The sequence below is a fragment of the Salmo trutta genome, chromosome 5 (genome assembly GCF_901001165.1).
Source record: "Salmo trutta chromosome 5, fSalTru1.1, whole genome shotgun sequence".
Taxonomy (NCBI): Eukaryota; Metazoa; Chordata; class Actinopteri; order Salmoniformes; family Salmonidae; genus Salmo; species Salmo trutta.
The window spans coordinates 61,486,655-61,507,271 of NC_042961.1; the positions used below are offsets into that span (position 1 = coordinate 61,486,655).

Consider the following 20,617-nt stretch of genomic DNA (forward strand, 5'->3'; position numbering starts at 1 on the left):
CTGTTACTGGACGTTACTGGACGTTACTGTTACTGGACATTACTGTTACTGGACGTTACTGGACATTACTGTTACTGGACGTTACTGGACGTTACTGGACATTACTGGACATTACTGTTACTGGACGTTACTGGACGTTACTGTTACTGGACATTACTGTTACTGGACGTTACTGGACATTACTGTTGCTGGACATTACTGTTACTGGACGTTACTGGACATTACTGGACATTACTGTTACTGGACGTTACTGGACATTACTGTTACTGGACGTTACTGTTACTGGACGTTACTGTTACTGGACGTTACTGGACATTACTGTTACTGGACATTACTGTTACTGGACTTACTGGACATTACTGTTACTGGACATTACTGGACATTACTGTTACTGGACATTACTGTTACTGGACATTACTGTTACTGGACGTTACTGTTACTGGACATTACTGGACATTACTGTTACTGGACATTACTGTTACTGGACATTACTGGACATTACTGTTACTGGACATTACTGTTACTGGACATTACTGGACATTACTGTTACTGGACATTACTGTTACTGGACGTTACTGGACATTACTGGACGTTACTGGACATTACTGTTACTGGACATTACTGGACGTTACTGGACATTACTGGACGTTACTGGATGTTACTGGACGTTACTGGACGTTATTGGACGTTACTGGACGTTACTGGACATTACTGGACGTTACTGGACGTTATTGGACATTACTGGACGTTACTGGACATTACTGGACGTTACTGGACATTAGTGGACGTTACTGGACGTTACTGGATGTTACTGGATGTTACTGGATGTTACATGGTTGGAGCATTGGCCCTAGTTTTGTAATGTAGTTATACTGTGGGATGTTCGATTCAAACGAGGATATGACTGGAAGTGTAGTTCTGGGTTTAAATCATGTACTATTCCACTTAAATGTAAATGTAAATGTAAATTCCAGACCTGGGTTTAAATACTATTTGAAATCATTGATCTGTGCTTGATTGAGTTTGCCTGATGCAAGGGAGAGTCAATGGAATAGTTACCCATCAAACCAAACTTTATTTTGTCACATGCGCTGAATAAGTGTAGACTTTACCGTGAAATGCTTACTTACAAGACCTTAACCAACAGTGCAGTTCAAGGAGATTTAAGAAAATATTTACCAAATAAACTCAAGTAAAGAATTATTAAAAGTAATACAATAAAATGACAATAACGAGGCTATAAACAGGGGGTACCGGTACCGAGTCAGTGTGCAGGGGTACAGGCTAGTTGAGGTAAGGCTAAAGGCACTCCAGGCAGGTCTGCTTTGCTCCTGGCAGCATGAAAACATGATGTCTGTCCCGGCTATGACATCTCTGCTGGGGGATAGTGGCTTTTATAACAAGCACTTAGAGAGAGTTTGTGTGTGTGTGTGTGTGTGTGTGTGTGTGTGTGTGTGTGTGTGTGTGTGTGTGTGTGTGTGTGTGTGTGTGTGTGTGTGTGTGTGCGTGCGTGTGCTAGTGCACTTGGCCCATGATGGATAGATAAGATATTGAATGATCATATACAGTACTGTATTCAGCACACACACACACACCCACACACTCTCCGTTACACACACACACTCTCCGTTACACACACACACACACACACTCTCCGTTACACACACACACACACTCCGTTACACACATTGCAGCCATGTGCTTTTAGGTCATTGTGTCTGTTTTTGCGGTAGTTACAAGATGATCACGTCAGAGAGGACATGTCTTTATGACCAGAACTGATGGCACGATACATGAGTAATTTAACCTTAATCTGGGGTTAAGATGGGGGTTAAGATTAGGATAGTTGGTTGGGGTCAGGTAAGGGGTTAAGATTAGGACAGTTGGTTGGGGTAGAAGGAGGGAGAAACAGTGAGAGCGAAAGAGAGAGAGGGGGGGAGAAGGAGGGAGAAAAGGTGAGAGAGAATGAGAGAGAGGGGGTAGAAGGAGGGAGAAACGGTGAGAGAGAAAGAGAGAGGGGGTAGAAGGAGGGAGAAAAGGTGAGAGAGAAAGAGAGAGAGGGGGGAGAAGGAGGGAGAAACGGTGAGAGAGAAAGAGAGAGAGGGGGGAGAAGGAGGGAGAAAAGGTGAGAGAGAAAGAGAGAGAGTAGGGGAGGGGGAATGATGCTTTTCCTCTCCCTAACCTTGGACTTAACCTTATTTCCTTTAAATGTACCATCTACAATACACTCTCACCTTCGACTTCAGAGGACTACAGTGTCTTGCAACCAAGATAATTTTTCTGGAGGAATCTTTTTAATGAATGGAAGTTTTTCACTTTCTTGTGTGTGTGTGTGTGTGTGTGTGTGTATATATATATAAAGCTTGTTGAAGGCTAGCCAAAACATTTGACTCAAGTTTAACAATTTAAAGGCAATGCTACCAAATACTAATTGAGTGTATGTATATATACTGTATATATATATACATGGCTATATATATATATATATATAAATATATATATATATATATATATATATATACTGTATATATATATATATACTGTATATATACATTTAAACTCAGTTTTTCACAATTCCTGACGTTTAATCCTAGTAAATATTCCCTGTCATTCTTGTAATGTTTAAAATAACCATGGAGTCGTCTTTGTGTCTCTGAACAACTGGTTATCAATATATAGTTTATCAACGACGAGAGCTACTCCTTTCCCTTTCAATCTATTTTCCTTGAGAGATTCTCTCTCATGGATCTCGTCTGTAAGTCATAAGGCTTCTCTCAGAATGATGTTCTCCTTTTTAAGTTCATTCACTTCGGTTTCAATCTTATTGACTGTCCCTTTTAGCTTGTGTGTTTCCTTCTCCAATGTCGCAGCTGTTTCGTCACTCATCTCGAGGCCTTCAACTCTTTTATATCCTTACTGACTAATTCAAGTATGCCCAGTTTTATCATTTATTGATTTTAACAGATCGGTTTCCATCTTTACCATTTACCGGGGGTGAAAATATTAAATCGTCTGTGTCTGTAGAAGAGTCACGTTTTCGTTTTGAAATCAGTTCCCCTGTCTTACTCTCCGTCATGTTTGAGTGTTGCTTGTTTTCGTAATATTTGTCGATAAATGTCTCTAGTCTTAAGATTTGTTTTGTGTTATTATCCAGATTGAAGGTTATTGAATATTACGTTTTTATCTTTTATCTACATAACTACGTTCAATCCGCCATTACCTGTTGTCATTGTGTATTACTGGGGTACGCATGCCGTCGGGGGTACGCCAAATAAAAATGTGATTCAATAATAATTTCCAACGGTGTCACGTCCTGACCAGTAAAAGGGGTTATTTGTCATTGTAGTTTGGTCAGGGCGTGGCAGGGGGTGTTTGTTTTGTGTGTTTCGGTGTTTTTGGTTTATGTTCTATATTTTCTATTTCTATGTGTATATTTAGTTTTCTATTTCTATGTTGGGTTTTTGGCAATGACCTCCAATTAGAGGCAACTGGTTGTCGTTGTATCTATTTGGAGGCCATATTTAGTTGGGTTTGTTTTCACTTGTGTTTTGTGGGTGGTTATTTTCTGTATAGCCTGTGTGCCTTATGGAACTGTTTCGTCGTTTTGTTATTTTTGTTTAAGTGTTCACGTTGCTTTGAATAATAAAGAAGATGAGCACTTTACCCGCTGCGCCTTGGTCCTATCCTTACGACGCCCATGACAGAACCACCCACCAAAAAAGGAACAAGTAGCAGAAGAAGGAGCAGCAGGATAAATATTTGGAGTCGTGGACATGGGAGGAAATATTAGATGGAAAGGGACCCTGGAGGCAGGCTGGGGAGTACCGGCGACCGAGGGAGGAACTGGAGGCAGGAAAGGCAGAACGACGTTTCTGGGAGAGGAAAGTAAGGGAGCAACATGAGGCCGAGAGGCATCCCCAAAACATTTTTTTGGGGGGTGCACACGGGGAGTTGAGCAGAGTCAGAGTGGAGACCTGAGCCAACTCCCCGTGCTTATTATGGAGAGCGACGGATCAAGCAAGCACCTTGTTACGCAGAAAGGCGCACGGTGTCGCCCATACGCACGCACAGTCCGGTCAATAAGGGCTCCGCAGCGTTGCCGGGCGAGAGTTGGCCGGCAGCCAGGAAGAAGTGTGCCGGCACAACGGATCTGGTCTCCAGTGCGTCTCTTCGGTCCAGTTTATCCTGCGCCTGCTCTACGCACGGTAGCCCTCATTCCCCAGCACAGCCCGTTCGCCCTGTGCCAGCGCTCTGCCCGTGGCGGGCTACAGTGACCATCCAGCCAGGACAGGTTGTGCAGGCCATGCACTCCAGACCGCCAGTGCGTCTCCAAGACCCAGTGTACCCTGTGCCTGTTCCTGCTCCTCGCACTAGCCATGAGGTGCGTGTTACTAGGCTGGCGCCTCCAAAGCCAGCCCCACGCATCAGGCCTCTAGTGCGCCTGCCCAGTCCAGTATGTCCTGTTCCTGCTCTCCGCACAAGCCCTGAGGTGCGTGTTACTAGTTTGGCGCCTCCTATGCCAGTCCCACGCATCAGGCCTCCAGCGACGCTCCTCAGCCCTGAGCCTCCAGTGACGCTCCTCAGCCCTGAGTCTCCAGTGACGCTCCTCAGCCCTGAGTCTTCAGCGACGCTCCTCAGCCCTGAGCCTCCAGCGACGCCTCTCAGCCCTGAGCCTCCAGCGACGCTCCTCAACCCTGAGCCTCCAGCGACGCTCCTCAGCCCTGAGCCTCCAGCGACGCTCCTCAGCCCTGAGTCTCCAGTGACGCCGCGCAGCCCGGAGTCTCCAGCGACGCCTCTCAGCCGGGAGTCTCCAGCGACGCCTCTCAGCCGGGAGTCTCCAGCGACGCCTCTCAGCCGGGAGTCTCTAGCGACGCCTCTCAGCCCGGAGTCTCCAGCGATGCCGCGCAGCCCAGAGTTAACTGAATGGGAGCTACGCCCAGAGCCAGAGCCACCTCCACAGTGGGAGGATTGGGAAGGGGGGGTGTAGCACAGGGACCGTCGTTGACGGTGGCCACCCTCCCTTCCCTCCCTTAAGTTGGGGGTTGTTTTTGTGGTTTTTTTTGTTTTTGAGGTGCATTCGGGGTCTGCACCTTTGGGGGGGGGGGTACTGTCACGTCCTGACCAGTAAAAGGGGTTATTTGTCATTGTAGTTTGGTCAGGGCGTGGCAGGGGGTGTTTGTTTTGTGTGTTTTGGTGTTTTTGGTTTATGTTCTATATTTTCTATTTCTATGTGTATATCTAGTTTTCTATTTCTATGTTGGGTTTTTGGCAATGACCTCCAATTAGAGGCAGCTGGTTGTCATTGTCTCTAATTGGAGGCCATGTTTAGTTGGGTTTGTTTTCACTTGTGTTTTGTGGGTGGTTATTTTCTGTATAGCCTGTGTGCCTTATGGAACTGTTTCGTCGTTTTGTTATTTTTGTTTAAGTGTTCACGTTGCTTTGAATAAATAAAGAAGATGAGCACTTTACCCGCTGCGCCTTGGTCCTATCCTTACGATGCCTATGACAAACGGGGCTATACATTTGGGTGAGGTTTTTTTCTCGCCTCATTTCAGAATAAAGATGACTTTCGAGTAGTAAGACATGTATAAAAGCAACAGATACCATTAATAAGAAGGGGCTAGAAGAGTCTTATATGGTGAGCTACTGAGTGGCTAGGACAGACAAACCCCATACTATTGTGGAGGACTTAATTCTTCCTGCTGCCGCGGATATGGCTGGGACAATGCTGGGGGAAAAGGCCCAAAAAACTATACAGACAATGTCTTCATCAAACAACACTGTTTCACGACGCATCAGTGACATGGTAGGAGATGTTTTGAAACAATTACTGCTTCGCAAACAAGCCAGTGAATTATATGCGTTACAGCTGGATGATGGGTCAACAGACGTGGTGGGTCTGGCACAGCTCCTGGTATATGTCCGTAACGTTTATGGGGGGGTCAGTTAAGGAAGACATCCTATTCTGCAAATCACTGGAAGCCAGGACAACAGGAGAGGATATTTTTAAAGTACTGGACAGCTTTGTGACATCAAATGGACTTTGGTGGTCAAGATGTGTTGGTATCTGTACTGATGGCGCAAAGCCATGACAGGGAGACATAGTGGAGTGGTAACGTGCGTGCATGCAGTTGCTCCCGACGCCACTTGGGTTCACTGCAGCATCCACCGAGAGGCTCTTGCTGCCAAGGGAATGACTGACAGCTTGAAAGATGTTTTGGACACTACAGTGAAAATGGTTAACTTTGTTAAAGCAAGGCCCCTGAACTCTCGTGTATTTTCTGCACTATGTAATGATATGGGCAGCGACCATGTAATGCTTTTACAACATACAGAAGTGTGCTGGTTATCAAGGGGCAAAGTATTGACACGTTTTTTTTAACTGAGAGATGAACTTAACATTTCTTTACTGACCATAATTTTCACTTGTCTGACTGCTTGCATGATGAGTTTCTCACATGACTGGCCTATCTGGGTGATGTTTTTTCTCGCCTGAATGATCTGAATCTAGGATTACAGGGATTCTTCGCAACTATATTCAATGTGCGGGATAAAATTCAGGCTGTGATTAAGAAGTTGGAGCTCTTTTCTGTCTGCATTAACAAGGACAACATACAGGTTTTTCCATCATTGAAAACATTTTTGTGTGCAAATGAACTCAAGCTTACGGACAATGTCAATTGTGATATAGGGAAGAACCTGAGTGAGTTAGATGCGTAATTAAGCAGGTACTTTCCCGAAACGGATGACACAAACAACTGGATTCGTTATCCTTTCATGCCTCCAGTCCACTTACCGATATCTGAACAAGAGAGCCTCATTAAATTGCAACAAGCAGTTCTGTGAAAATGGAATTTAATCAGAAGCCACTGCCAGATTTCTGGATTGGTTTCTTGCCTTGGCAAATCGTGCTGTTAAGACACTGATGCCCTTTGCAACCATGTACCTATGTGAGAGTGGATTCTCGGTCCTCACTAGCATGAAAACTAAATACAGGCGCAGACTGTGTGTGGAAAATGATTTAAGACTGAGACTCTCTCCAATACAACCCACCATTACAGAGTTATGAGCATCCTTTCAAGCACACCCTTCTCATTAACCTGTGGTGAGTTATTCACAATTTTTGATGAACAAATAAAGTTTTATATGTAAGATGGCTAAATAAAGAGCTAAATTATTGATTATTATTATATTATTATTTGTGTGCTGGTCCTATAAGAGCTCTTTGTCACTTCACACAAGCAGGGTTGTGACAACTCACTCATTCTTATGTTTAATATATGTATCATATAGTGTGTGTGAGGCAGGCTTACAATGATGGCAAAAAAACAAAATTTGAGAGTAAGCTGACCCTGGTGCCAGAGGGGGTACGCAGCTGGAGGTTGAATCTTTGAAGAGATACGGGACTATAAAAAGTTTGGGAACCACTGGTGTAATTCAACGTTATCGTTGTGTATTACAGCATTATCATTGTGTGTTATAGCATTATCGTTGTTGTATCACAACATTGTCGTTGTGTATTACAGCATTCTCGTTGTATATTACAGTATTATCATTGCATATCATAGCATTATCCTTGTGTATTACATCATTATCATCGTGAGTCGCAGCATTATCGTTATGTATTACACCATTATCCTTGTGTATTACAGCTTCTCTGTCCTGCCTTTCTTCCTTCCTCTCTCCCTCCAATAGCAACAGTGCCTGCTCATAACTCTCCTCAATATGAACTTTCTCTCTCTTCTCCTCCCTCCCTCCCTCCCTCCCTTCCTCGTCTGTCTGTCTGTCTGTCTGTCTGTCTGTCTGTCTGTCTGTCTGTCTGTCTGTCTGTCTGTCTGTCTGTCTGTCTGTCTGTCTGTCTGTCTGTCTGTCTGTCTGTCTGTCTGTCTGTCTGTCTGTCTGTCCTAATAGCAGCGTCCCGTGCAGCAGTCCCTGGCTGCCTCTCTATGTCGTGAGTCTTACTGGAAGTGCCTCCTCCTCACTCTTCTCATGTACGGGTGTTTCACCATGCTGGGTTGGTGTGTCGTCTGCCGTGTCCCAGTTCTGGGCTCCGGGGAGGATGTTGTCTCGGCTACGTCCGCCACCGCCTTCCCTGACTTACCTCAGCTGCACCTCCAGCACGACAGGTTAGTTAGTGTGTGGGTCACGTTGGCCTTAAACCTCTCCCACTACCCTAAAAAATACTTTTATACAGCTTAAACTAGTTTTCCTTGTGGGTTTTCTATGTTAATGTATTCTTCTCGTTTGTTTGATAGCTTTTATTGTTCTTTCTACTGCTGCAAGAAAATGTTAATGGGATTTTACATACACTTCAAATAAAGTTAAATGAACTTTAAATAAAGTTAAAAGAACTTTAAATGAAGTTAAATGAACTTTAGATGAAGTTAAATGAATGTTAAATTAACTTTAAAGGAAGTTAAATGCACAGTTAGATTGTGTTTGTATCTCCAGCCAGCCCATGTTCCAGTGGCTATCTGTACATCCCTAACACAAGTGTTTAAATAAAGTTTGACTATGTTTGTATGAACATGACTTTTCTCTCTCTTATCTTCCTTTCTCCGCCCTCCTCTCTCTCTCTCGCTCTCCCCTCCCCCTCCTCTCTCTCCCTCCCTCCCCCCTCCTCTCTCTCCCTCCCCCCTCCTCTCTCTCCCTCCCCTCTCCTCTCTCTCCCTCCTCTAACAGCCCGTGTTCCAGTGGATATGTGTATATCCCTCTAGCCTTCCTAGCTATGCTGTACGTGGTGTATCTGGTGGAATGCTGGCACTGTTACTCCAAGACCGCCATTTTGGCTCATGCAGAGACGGCAGAGGTATGCTACTGACTTTTGTTTTGGTTGGGACTCTTATTGTGAGAGTCTTATTGTCGTTATTCCATCTGTCGTTACTCCATCTGTCGTTACCCCATCTGTCGTTACCCCATCTGTCGTTACCCCATCTGTCGTTACCCCATCTGTCGTTACTCCATCTGTCGTTATTCCATCTGTCGTTATTCCATCTGTCGTTATTCCATCTGTCGTTACCCCATCTGTCGTTACCCCATCTGTCGTTACCCCATCTGTCGTTATTCCATCTGTCGTTATTCCATCTGTCGTTACCCCATCTGTCGTTATTCCATCTGTTGTTATTCCATCTGTCGTTATTCCATCTGTCGTTATTCCATCTGTCGTTATTCCATCTGTCGTTATTCCATCTGTCGTTACCCCATCTGTCGTTATTCCATCTGTCGTTCCCCATCTGTCGTTATTCCATCTGTCGTTATTCCATCTGTCGTTATTCCATCTGTCGTTATTCCATCTGTCGTTATTCCATCTGTCGTTACCCCATCTGTCGTTATTCCATCTGTCGTTATTCCATCTGTCGTTATTCCATCTGTCGTTATTCCATCTGTCGTTATTCCATCTGTCGTTACCCCATCTGTCGTTATTCCATCTGTCGTTCCCCATCTGTCGTTATTCCATCTGTCGTTATTCCATCTGTCGTTATTCCATCTGTCGTTATTCCATCTGTCGTTATTCCATCTGTCGTTACCCCATCTGTCGTTATTCCATCTGTCGTTATTCCATCTGTCGTTATTCCATCTGTCGTTACCCCATCTGTCGTCACCCCATCTGTCGTTATTCCATCTGTCGTTACCCCATCTGTCGTTACTCCATCTGTCGTTATTCCATCTGTCGTTACCCCATCTGTCGTTATTCCATCTGTTGTTACCCCATCTGTCGTTGTTCCATCTGTCGTTATTCCATCTGTCGTTATTCCATCTGTCGTTATTCCATCTGTCGTTATTCATCTGTTACCCCATCTGTCGTTATTCCATCTGTCGTTATTCCATCTGTCGTTATTCCATCTGTCGTTACCCCATCTGTCGTTACCCCATCTGTTGTTATTCCATCTGTCGTTTTTCCATCTGTCGTTACTCCATCTGTCGTTACTCCATCTGTCGTTTCCCCATCTGTCGTTATTCCATCTGTCGTTACCCCATCTGTCGTTATTCCATCTGTCGTTACCCCATCTGTCGTTACCCCATCTGTCGTTATTCCATCTGTCGTTACCCCATCTGTCGTTATTCCATCTGTCGTTATTCCATCTGTCGTTACCCCATCTGTCGTCACCCCATCTGTCGTTATTCCATCTGTCGTTACCCCATCTGTCGTTACCCCATCTGTCGTTACCCCATCTGTCGTTATTCCATCTGTCGTTACCCCATCTGTCGTTTCCCCATCTGTCGTTATTCCATCTGTCGTTACCCCATCTGTCGTTACTCCATCTGTCGTTACCCCATCTGTCGTTATTCCATCTGTCGTTATTCCATCTGTCGTTATTCCATCTGTCGTTACCCCATCTGTCGTTACCCCATCTGTCGTTACCCCATCTGTCGTTATTCCATCTGTCGTTATTCCATCTGTCGTTATTCCATCTGTCGTTATTCCATCTGTCGTTATTCCATCTGTCGTTACCCCATCTGTCGTTACCCCATCTGTCGTTATTCCATCTGTCGTTACCCTATCTGTCGTTACCCATCTGTCGTTATTCCATCTGTCGTTATTCCATCTGTCGTTATTCCATCTGTCGTTACCCCATCTGTCGTTACCCCATCTGTCGTTATTCCATCTGTCGTTACCCTATCTGTCGTTACCCCATCTGTCGTTATTCCATCTGTCGTTATTCCATCTGTCGTTATTCCATCTGTCGTTTTTCCATCTGTCGTTACTCCATCTGTCGTTACTCCATCTGTCGTTTCCCCATCTGTCGTTATTCCATCTGTCGTTACCCCATCTGTCGTTATTCCATCTGTCGTTACCCCATCTGTCGTTACCCCATCTGTCGTTATTCCATCTGTCGTTATTCCATCTGTCGTTACCCCATCTGTCGTTACCCCATCTGTCGTTATTCCATCTGTCGTTATTCCATCTGTCGTTATTCCATCTGTCGTTACCCCATCTGTCGTTATTCCATCTGTCGTTATTCCATCTGTCGTTATTCCATCTGTCGTTATTCCATCTGTCGTTACCCCATCTGTCGTTACCCCATCTGTCGTTATTCCATCTGTCGCTACCCCATCTGTCGTTACCCCATCTGTCGTTATTCCATCTGTCGTTATTCCATCTGTCGTTACCCCATCTGTCGTTACCCCATCTGTCGTTATTCCATCTGTCGTTATTCCATCTGTCGTTATTCCATCTGTCGTTACCCCATCTGTCGTTACCCCATCTGTCGTTATTCCATCTGTCGTTATTCCATCTGTCGTTACCCCATCTGTCGTTACCCCATCTGTCGTTACCCCATCTGTCGTTACCCCATCTGTCGTTACCCCATCTGTCGTTACTCCATCTGTCGTTACCCCATCTGTCGTTATTCCATCTGTCGTTATTCCATCTGTCGTTATTCCATCTGTCGTTACCCCATCTGTCGTTATTCCATCTGTCGTTATTCCATCTGTCGTTACCCCATCTGTCGTTATTCCATCTGTCTTTATTCCATCTGTCGTTACCCCATCTGTCGTTATTCCATCTGTCGTTACCCCATCTGTCGTTACCCCATCTGTCGTTATTCCATCTGTCGTTACCCCATCTGTCGTTACCCCATCTGTCGTTATTCAATCTGTCGTTACCCCATCTGTCGTTACTCCATCTGTCATTACCCCATCAGTCGTTATTCCATCTGTCGTTATTCCATCTGTCGTTATTCCATCTGTCGTTACCCCATCTGTCGTTACCCCATCTGTCGTTACCCCATCTGTCGTTATTCCATCTGTCGTTATTCCATCTGTCGTTATTCCATCTGTCGTTATTCCATCTGTCGTTATTCCATCTGTCGTTATTCCATCTGTCGTTACCCCATCTGTCGTTATTCCATCTGTCGTTCCCCATCTGTCGTTATTCCATCTGTCGTTATTCCATCTGTCGTTATTCCATCTGTCGTTACCCCATCTGTCGTCACCCCATCTGTCGTTATTCCATCTGTCGTTACCCCATCTGTCGTTACTCCATCTGTCGTTATTCCATCTGTCGTTACCCCATCTGTCGTTATTCCATCTGTTGTTACCCCATCTGTCGTTGTTCCATCTGTCGTTATTCCATCTGTCGTTATTCCATCTGTCGTTATTCCATCTGTCGTTACCCCATCTGTCGTTATTCCATCTGTCGTTATTCCATCTGTCGTTATTCCATCTGTCGTTACCCCATCTGTCGTTAGCCCATCTGTTGTTATTCCATCTGTCGTTATTCCATCTGTCGTTACTCCATCTGTCGTTACTCCATCTGTCGTTACCCCATCTGTCGTTATTCCATCTGTCGTTACCCCATCTGTCGTTATTCCATCTGTCGTTATTCCATCTGTCGTTATTCCATCTGTCGTTATTCCATCTGTCGTTATTCCATCTGTCGTTACCCCATCTGTCGTTATTCCATCTGTCGTTACCCCATCTGTCGTTACCCCATCTGTCGTTATTCCATCTGTCGTTATTCCATCTGTCGTTATTCCATCTGTCGTTATTCCATCTGTCGTTACCCCATCTGTCGTTATTCCATCTGTCGTTACCCTATCTGTCGTTATTCCATCTGTCGTTATTCCATCTGTCGTTATTCCATCTGTCGTTATTCCATCTGTCGTTATTCCATCTGTCGTTATTCCATCTGTCGTTACCCCATCTGTCGTTATTCCATCTGTCGTTATTCCATCTGTCGTTATTCCATCTGTCGTTATTCCATCTGTCGTTACCCCATCTGTCGTTATTCCATCTGTCGTTATTCCATCTGTACGGTTTTTACCCCATCTGTGTATTCATCTGTCGTTATCCCATCTGTCGTTACCCCATCTGTCTGTTATTACATCTGTCGTTTACCCCATCTGTCGTTATTCCATCTGTCGTTACCCCATCTGTCGTTACTCCATCTGTCGTTACCCCATCTGTCGTTATTCCATCTGTCGTTATTCCATCTGTCGTTATTCCATCTGTCGTTACCCCATCTGTCGTTACCCCATCTGTCGTTACCCCATCTGTCGTTATTCCATCTGTCGTTATTCCATCTGTCGTTATTCCATCTGTCGTTATTCCATCTGTCGTTACCCCATCTGTCGTTACCCCATCTGTCGTTATTCCATCTTTCGTTACCCTATCTGTCGTTACCCCATCTGTCGTTATTCCATCTGTCGTTATTCCATCTGTCGTTATTCCATCTGTCGTTATTCCATCTGTCGTTACCCCATCTGTCGTTACCCCATCTGTCGTTATTCCATCTGTCGTTACCCCATCTGTCGTTACCCCATCTGTCGTTATTCCATCTGTCGTTTTTCCATCTGTCGTTACTCCATCTGTCGTTACTCCATCTGTCGTTTCCCCATCTGTCGTTATTCCATCTGTCGTTACCCCATCTGTCGTTACCCCATCTGTCGTTATTCCATCTGTCGTTATTCCATCTGTCGTTACCCCATCTGTCTTTATTCCATCTGTCGTTACCCCATCTGTCGTTATTTCATCTGTCGTTACCCCATCTGTCGTTATTCCATCTGTCGTTATTCCATCTGTCGTTATTCCATCTGTCGTTATTCCATCTGTCGCTACCCCATCTGTCGTTACCCCATCTGTCGTTACCCCATCTGTCGTTATTCCATCTGTCGTTACCCCATCTGTCGTTACCCCATCTGTCGTTATTCCATCTGTCGTTATTCCATCTGTCGTTATTCCATCTGTCGTTACCCCATCTGTCGTTACCCCATCTGTCGTTATTCCATCTGTCGTTATTCCATCTGTCGTTACCCCATCTGTCGTTACCCCATCTGTCGTTACCCCATCTGTCGTTACTCCATCTGTCGTTACCCCATCTGTCGTTATTCCATCTGTCGTTATTCCATCTGTCGTTATTCCATCTGTCGTTACCCCATCTGTCGTTATTCCATCTGTCGTTATTCCATCTGTCGTTATTCCATCTGTCGTTACCCCATCTGTCGTTATTCCATCTGTCGTTACCCCATCTGTCGTTATTCCATCTGTCGTTACCCCATCTGTCGTTATTCCATCTGTCGTTATTCCATCTGTCGTTACCCCATCTGTCGTTATTCCATCTGTCGTTACCCCATCTGTCGTTTCCCCATCTGTCGTTATTCCATCTGTCGTTACCCCATCTGTCGTTATTCCATCTGTCGTTACCCCATCTGTCGTTACTCCATCTTTCGTTACCCCATCTGTCGTTATTCCATCTGTCGTTATTCCATCTGTCGTTATTCCATCTGTCGTTATTCCATCTGTCGTTACCCCATCTGTCGTTACCCCATCTGTTATTCCATCTGTCGTTATTCCATCTGTCGTTATTCCATCTGTCGTTATTCCATCTGTCGTTACCCATCTGTCGTTACCCCATCTGTCGTTATTCCATCTGTCGTTACCCATCTGTCGTTACCCCATCTGTCGTTAACCCATCTGTCGTTATCCATCTGTCGTTATTCCACTGTCGTTACTTTCCATCTGTCGTTACCCCATCTGTCGTTACCCCATCTGTCGTTACCATCTGTCGTTATTCCATCTGTCGTTACCCCATCTGTCGTTTATCCATCTGTCCGTTATTCCCATCTGTCGTTACCCATCTGTCGTTACCCCATCTGTCGTTACTTCCATCTGTCGTTACCCCATCTGTCGTTATTCCCATCTGTCGTTATCCCCATCTGTCGTTACCCATCTGTCGTTTACCCCATCTGTCGTTATCCCATCTGTCGTTATTCCCATCTGTCGTTATTCCATCTGTCGTTACCCCATCTGTCGTTATTCCATCTGTCGTTTATTCCATCTGTCGTTCCCCATCTGTCGTTATCCATCTGTCGTTATTCCATCTGTCGTTACCCCATCTGTCGTTATTCCATCTGTCGTTATTCCATCTGTCGTTACCCCATCTGTCGTTATTCCATCTGTCGTTATTCCATCTGTCGTTACCCCATCTGTCGTTACCCCATCTGTCGTTACTCCATCTGTCGTTATCCCATCTGTCGTTACCCCATCTGTCGTTACCCCATCTGTCGTTACTCCATCTGTCGTTATTCCATCTGTCGTTATTCCATCTGTCGTTACCCCATCTGTCGTTATTCCATCTGTCGTTACCCCATCTGTCGTTACCCCATCTGTCGTTATTCCATCTGTCGTTATTCCATCTGTCGTTATTCCATCTGTCGTTACCCCATCTGTCGTTACCCCATCTGTCGTTACCCCATCTGTCGTTATTCCATCTGTCGTTATTCCATCTGTCGTTATTCCATCTGTCGTTACCCCAATCTGTCGTTACCCATCTGTCGTTATTCCCATCTGTCGTTATTCAATCTGTCGTTTATCCCATCTGTCGTTACCCCATCTGTCGTTACCCCATCTGTCGTTACTCCATCTGTCGTTATTCAATCTTTCCAATCTGTCGTTATTCCATCGGTCGTACCCCATCTGTCGTTATTCCATCTGTCGTTAACCCCATCTGTCGTTACCCCATCTGTCGTTATTCCATCTGTCGTTATTCCATCTGTCGTTATTCCATCTGTCGTTAACCCATCTGTCGTTACCCCATCTGTCGTTACACCCATCTGTCGTTATTCCATTCTGTCGTTATTCCATCTGTCGTTTATTCCATCTGTCGTTACCCCATCTGTCGTTACCCCATCTGTCGTTATTCCATCTGCGTTACTTCCATCTGTCGTTACCCCATCTGTCGTTTACCCCATCTGTCGTTACCCATCTGTCGTTACTCCATCTGTCGTTACCACCATCTGTCGTTATTCACATCCTGCGTTATTCCATCTGTCGTTATTCCATCTGTCGTTACCCCATCTGTCGTTATTCCATCTGTCGTTATCCCATCTGTCGTTATTCCATCTGTCGTTACCCCATCTGTCGTTATTCCATCTGTCGTTACCCCATCTGTCGTTATTCCATCTGTCGTTATTCCATCTGTCGTTACCCCATCTGTCGTTATTCCATCTGTCGTTACCCCATCTGTCGTTATTCCATCTGTCGTTACCCCATCTGTCGTTATTCCATCTGTCGTTATTCCATCTGTCGTTACCCCATCTGTCGTTATTCCATCTGTCGTTACCCCATCTGTCGTTACCCCATCTGTCGTTACCCCATCTGTCGTTATTCCATCTGTCGTTACCCCATCTGTCGTTTCCCCATCTGTCGTTATTCCATCTGTCGTTACCCCATCTGTCGTTATTCCATCTGTCGTTACCCCATCTGTCGTTACTCCATCTGTCGTTACCCCATCTGTCGTTATTCCATCTGTCGTTATTCCATCTGTCGTTATTCCATCTGTCGTTACCCCATCTGTCGTTACCCCATCTGTCGTTACCCCATCTGTCGTTACCCCATCTGTTATTCCATCTGTCGTTATTCCATCTGTCGTTATTCCATCTGTCGTTACCCCATCTGTCGTTACCCCATCTGTCGTTATTCCATCTGTCGTTACCCTATCTGTCGTTACCCCATCTGTCGTTACCCCATCTGTCGTTATCCCATCTGTCGTTATTCCATCTGTCGTTATTCCATCTGTCGTTATTCCATCTGTCGTTACCCCATCTGTCGTTACCCCATCTGTCGTTACCCCATCTGTCGTTATTCCATCTGTCGTTACCCCATCTGTCGTTACCCCATCTGTCGTTATTCCATCTGTCGTTACCCCATCTGTCGTTACCCCATCTGTCGTTATTCCATCTGTCGTTACCCCATCTGTCGTTACCCCATCTGTCGTTTCCCCATCTGTCGTTACCCCATCTGTCGTTATTCCATCTGTCGTTATTCCATCTGTCGTTACCCCATCTGTCGTTATTCCATCTGTCGTTATTCCATCTGTCGTTACCCCATCTGTCGTTATTCCATCTGTCGTTATTCCATCTGTCGTTACCCATCTGTCGTTATTCCATCTGTCGTTATTCCATCTGTCGTTACCCATCTGTCGTTACCCCATCTGTCGTTACCCCATCTGTCGTTACTCCATCTGTCGTTAACCCATCTGTCGTTACCCCATCTGTCGTTACCCCATCTGTCGTTACTCCATCTGTCGTTATTCCATCTGTCGTTATTCCATCTGTCGTTACCCCATCTGTCGTTATTCCATCTGTCGTTACCCCATCTGTCGTTACCCCATCTGTCGTTATTCCATCTGTCGTTATTCCATCTGTCGTTATTCCATCTGTCGTTACCCCATCTGTCGTTACCCCATCTGTCGTTACCCCATCTGTCGTTGTTCCATCTGTCGTTGTTCCATCTGTCGTTGTTCCATCTGTCGTTATTCCATCTGTCGTTATTCCATCTGTCGTTACCCCATCTGTCGTTACCCCATCTGTCGTTACTCCATCTGTCGTTATTCCATCTGTCGTTACTCCATCTGTCGTTACTCCATCTGTCGTTATTCCATCTGTCGTTATTCCATCTGTCGTTACTCCATCTGTCGTTACCCCATCTGTCGTTACCCCATCTGTCGTTGTTCCATCTGTCGTTGTTCCATCTGTCGTTATTCCATCTGTCGTTATTCCATCTGTCGTTACCCCATCTGTCGTTATTCCATCTGTCGTTATTTATTGATTTTGCTCCTTTGCACCCCATTATTTCTCTTTCTACTTTGCACTTTCTTCCACTGCAAATCTACCATTCCAGTGTTTTACTTGCTATATTGTATTTACTTTGCCACCATGGCCTTTATTGCCTTTACCTCCCTTATCTCACCTCATTTGCTCACATTGTATATAGACTTATTTTTCAACTGTATTATTGACTGTATGTTTGTTTTACTCCATGTGTAACTCTGTGTTGTTGTATGTGTCGAATTGCTACGCTTTATCTTGGCCAGGTCGCAATTGTAAATGAGAACTTGTTCTCAACTCGCCTACCTGGTTGAATAAAGGTGAAATAAAAAAATATTTTGGGGGGACTTTAATTGACTTTGGTGAAGAGAATAATGGGTGTTTAATGGAGTGAGTTGGGTAGACTGATAGTGTGTGTGTGTGTGTGTGTGTGTGTGTGTGTGTGTGTGTGTGTGTGTGTCCAGGTGTATGAGCGTGTCACAAGGCTCCAGCAGGCTACTCCCTGTATCTGGTGGAAGGCCATCAGTTACCACTACGTCAGACGGACCAGACAGGTGACCAGGTATCGCAACGGAGACGCTTATACCACCACACAGGTGAGCATGAAGAAAGAAGTAGAGGAATACCTGGAGAATTGAGGCAGGGCACTAAAAGTCCAGGGCAAAAATATTCCTTTATTCAGTTGCATCTTCAATCAGTTTCAGCTTCAAATGTTTAAGTTGCACTATGCAGAAATCAATCATTTCCTGGTTGCTAAAACTCTCAATAGTTCGCCTATTTTCAGTTTATGTGACAAAACAAGCTAGTACAGTGTAGAGAATCATTGTACCATCTAAACCGCTGTGAAATATATTTTCCAGGGCCTCTGAGTGGTGCATCGCAGTGCTAGCTGTGCCACTAGAAAACCTGGTTCTAGTCCAGGCTCTGTCGTAGCCGGCTGCGACCGGGAGACCCGTGGGGCGGCGCAGAATCGTCGTCCGGGTTAGGGGAGGGTTTGGCCGGCAGGGATGTCCTTGTCCCATCGTTCTCTAGCGACTCCTGTGGCGGGCCGGGCGCAGTGCACGCTGACTCTGTCATCAGGTGTACGATGTTTCCTCCGACACATTGGTGTGGCTGGCTTCCGGGTTAAGTGGGCATTGTGTCAAGAAGCAGTGCAGCTTGGCTGGGGTGTGTTGACCTTTGCCTCTCCTGAGTCCGTACTGGAGTTGCAGCGATGGGACCAATTGGATACCGAAAAAGGGGTATATTTTTCCTATTTAACCAGGCAAGTCAGTTAAGAACAAATTCTTATTTACAATGACGGCCTACTCTGGCCAAACCCGGATGACGCTGGACCAATTGTGCGCCGCCCTATGGGACTCCCAATCACGGTCAGCCTGGATTCGAACCAGGTACTGCCTCTTGCGCTACGATGCAGTGTCTTAGACCACTGCGCCACTTGGGAGTATAAGCAAAAATATTGTTGTTTCAGCTGTTTGAAGCAAAACCGAATGTAAAAAAGGCAAAAACAAAACTTAATAACAGGAAGCATAGAAATAACGCACATAGAACAAATCTACCGCTTCTTAGACTTGCTTTCAATTAGAATGATAGATCTATAACGCACATTTCTATGTGAATTTGTATGTGAATTTGGTCGGGTCGGCCAAAAAGTTACATATTGCCAACATTCCTTATTTGTAAAAAGAAATGTCCTTATAGTTACTCTGTATGAAAACGCGACAGCATTACTATGAAACAATAAACCATTTTTAAAAAATCCTTCCCCTCCCTCACAGGTGTACCATGAGAGGGTTAACACCCACGCCTCCAGCTCTGAGTTTGACTACGGTCGCCACGGTGTTAAAGACGTCTCCAAGGAGCTCCAGGGACTTCAAGAGCATCCGGCTGTCAGGCTACGCTTCACCAAGTGTTTCAGGTTACCACAAATACACACAAATACACACAAATACACACACATTTAGAATTCTAGATGTTCAGTTAAAAAAGTATTGTTGAAAATTCAAAAAATATATATTTTTGTGAGTTTCTCACCTTAGCCTGCTTTGAGCTACTGTAAAAACGCTATAAAAATGTTTTATCAGTGAATTAATCTATCAATGAATCAATTGTTTCTCTGTTTCAGTTTTGCCAGTGCCCGTGCAGAGGCTGCATACCTCACCCAGCGAGCACGCTTCTTCGGAGACAACGAGGGTCTGGACGATTACATGGAAGCACGGGAAGGGATGCATCTAAAGAACGTGGATTTCAAGGAGCATATTCTGGCGTTTCCAGACCCGACCCAGCAACCGTGGTATTCCCGACACCGGGTCTTCTGGCTAGCCTCAGCATTCCTCTTCTCCTGGCCCATCCGGGTCGTGTCGGAGTACTGCACGGCCCATGTACACTACCACGTGGAGAAACTCTTCGGAGAGGAGACGATCCGTGAGGACGGAGTGACGGCGGAGAACGGAGGAACGACGGGGGGAGAGAGGAGTGTCAACGGCGGGTCGAGCTACAGAGCGATATCGCGGGTGAACACGGTGGATATGACGGAGCTGGAGTGGCACATTCGCTGTAATCAACAAATGGTTCCTTCATATTCTGAAGCTCTTCTCATGGACTTGGAGAGAGAGAGTAACGGAGGAGTTAGTGGAACAGGAGGAACTACCACCACCTCCTCTACACCCGGAGCTCCAGGCTCCATCCAGGGGGGCTTCCCAGCCAGCATGACCCGCCCAGTGGCTTTCTCCACGGCTTACCTCCTCCAGAGCTGTCCCCGGTGCCGGAGTACCACGTCAAGCTCCAGCCTGCCCTCCAGGCTAAGGGCCCCGACGGGGAATCAAGCCCTGCTGAACGGCACTGTGGCTGGGATGAGGGCGAATGGCGTAGGGGGTGGGGGTCAGGGTGGGGGAGGGGGAGGTGGCAGGTTAGTGTTGAGTCGTAGTGGGTTTTCTCTAGGGACACGGCCGAGACCAGCAAGTCTATTTCACTCTCGTAGTATGGGGGGAGGACTGGGAGGAGGACGGGGGGAAGACGGAGGTGGAGGGTTTCTGGGGTTAGGGTCCTGGCAGGGTCAGGACGACGAG

General features: G+C 45.7%; 1 protein-coding gene across 1 annotated transcript in view; it reads left to right on the plus strand.

Annotated features, from left to right (window-relative positions):
• Positions 1-20,617, plus strand: part of LOC115195003 (transmembrane protein 151B-like) — a 52,060-nt gene that overhangs the window by 26,028 nt on the left and 5,415 nt on the right. The window contains exons 2-6 of the mRNA XM_029754904.1: positions 7,912-8,126; positions 8,683-8,809; positions 18,014-18,145; positions 19,328-19,467; positions 19,675-20,457. Coding sequence (XP_029610764.1) covers positions 7,912-8,126; positions 8,683-8,809; positions 18,014-18,145; positions 19,328-19,467; positions 19,675-20,457 — 1,397 coding nt within the window. The remainder of the gene's footprint in view (positions 1-7,911; positions 8,127-8,682; positions 8,810-18,013; positions 18,146-19,327; positions 19,468-19,674; positions 20,458-20,617) is intronic.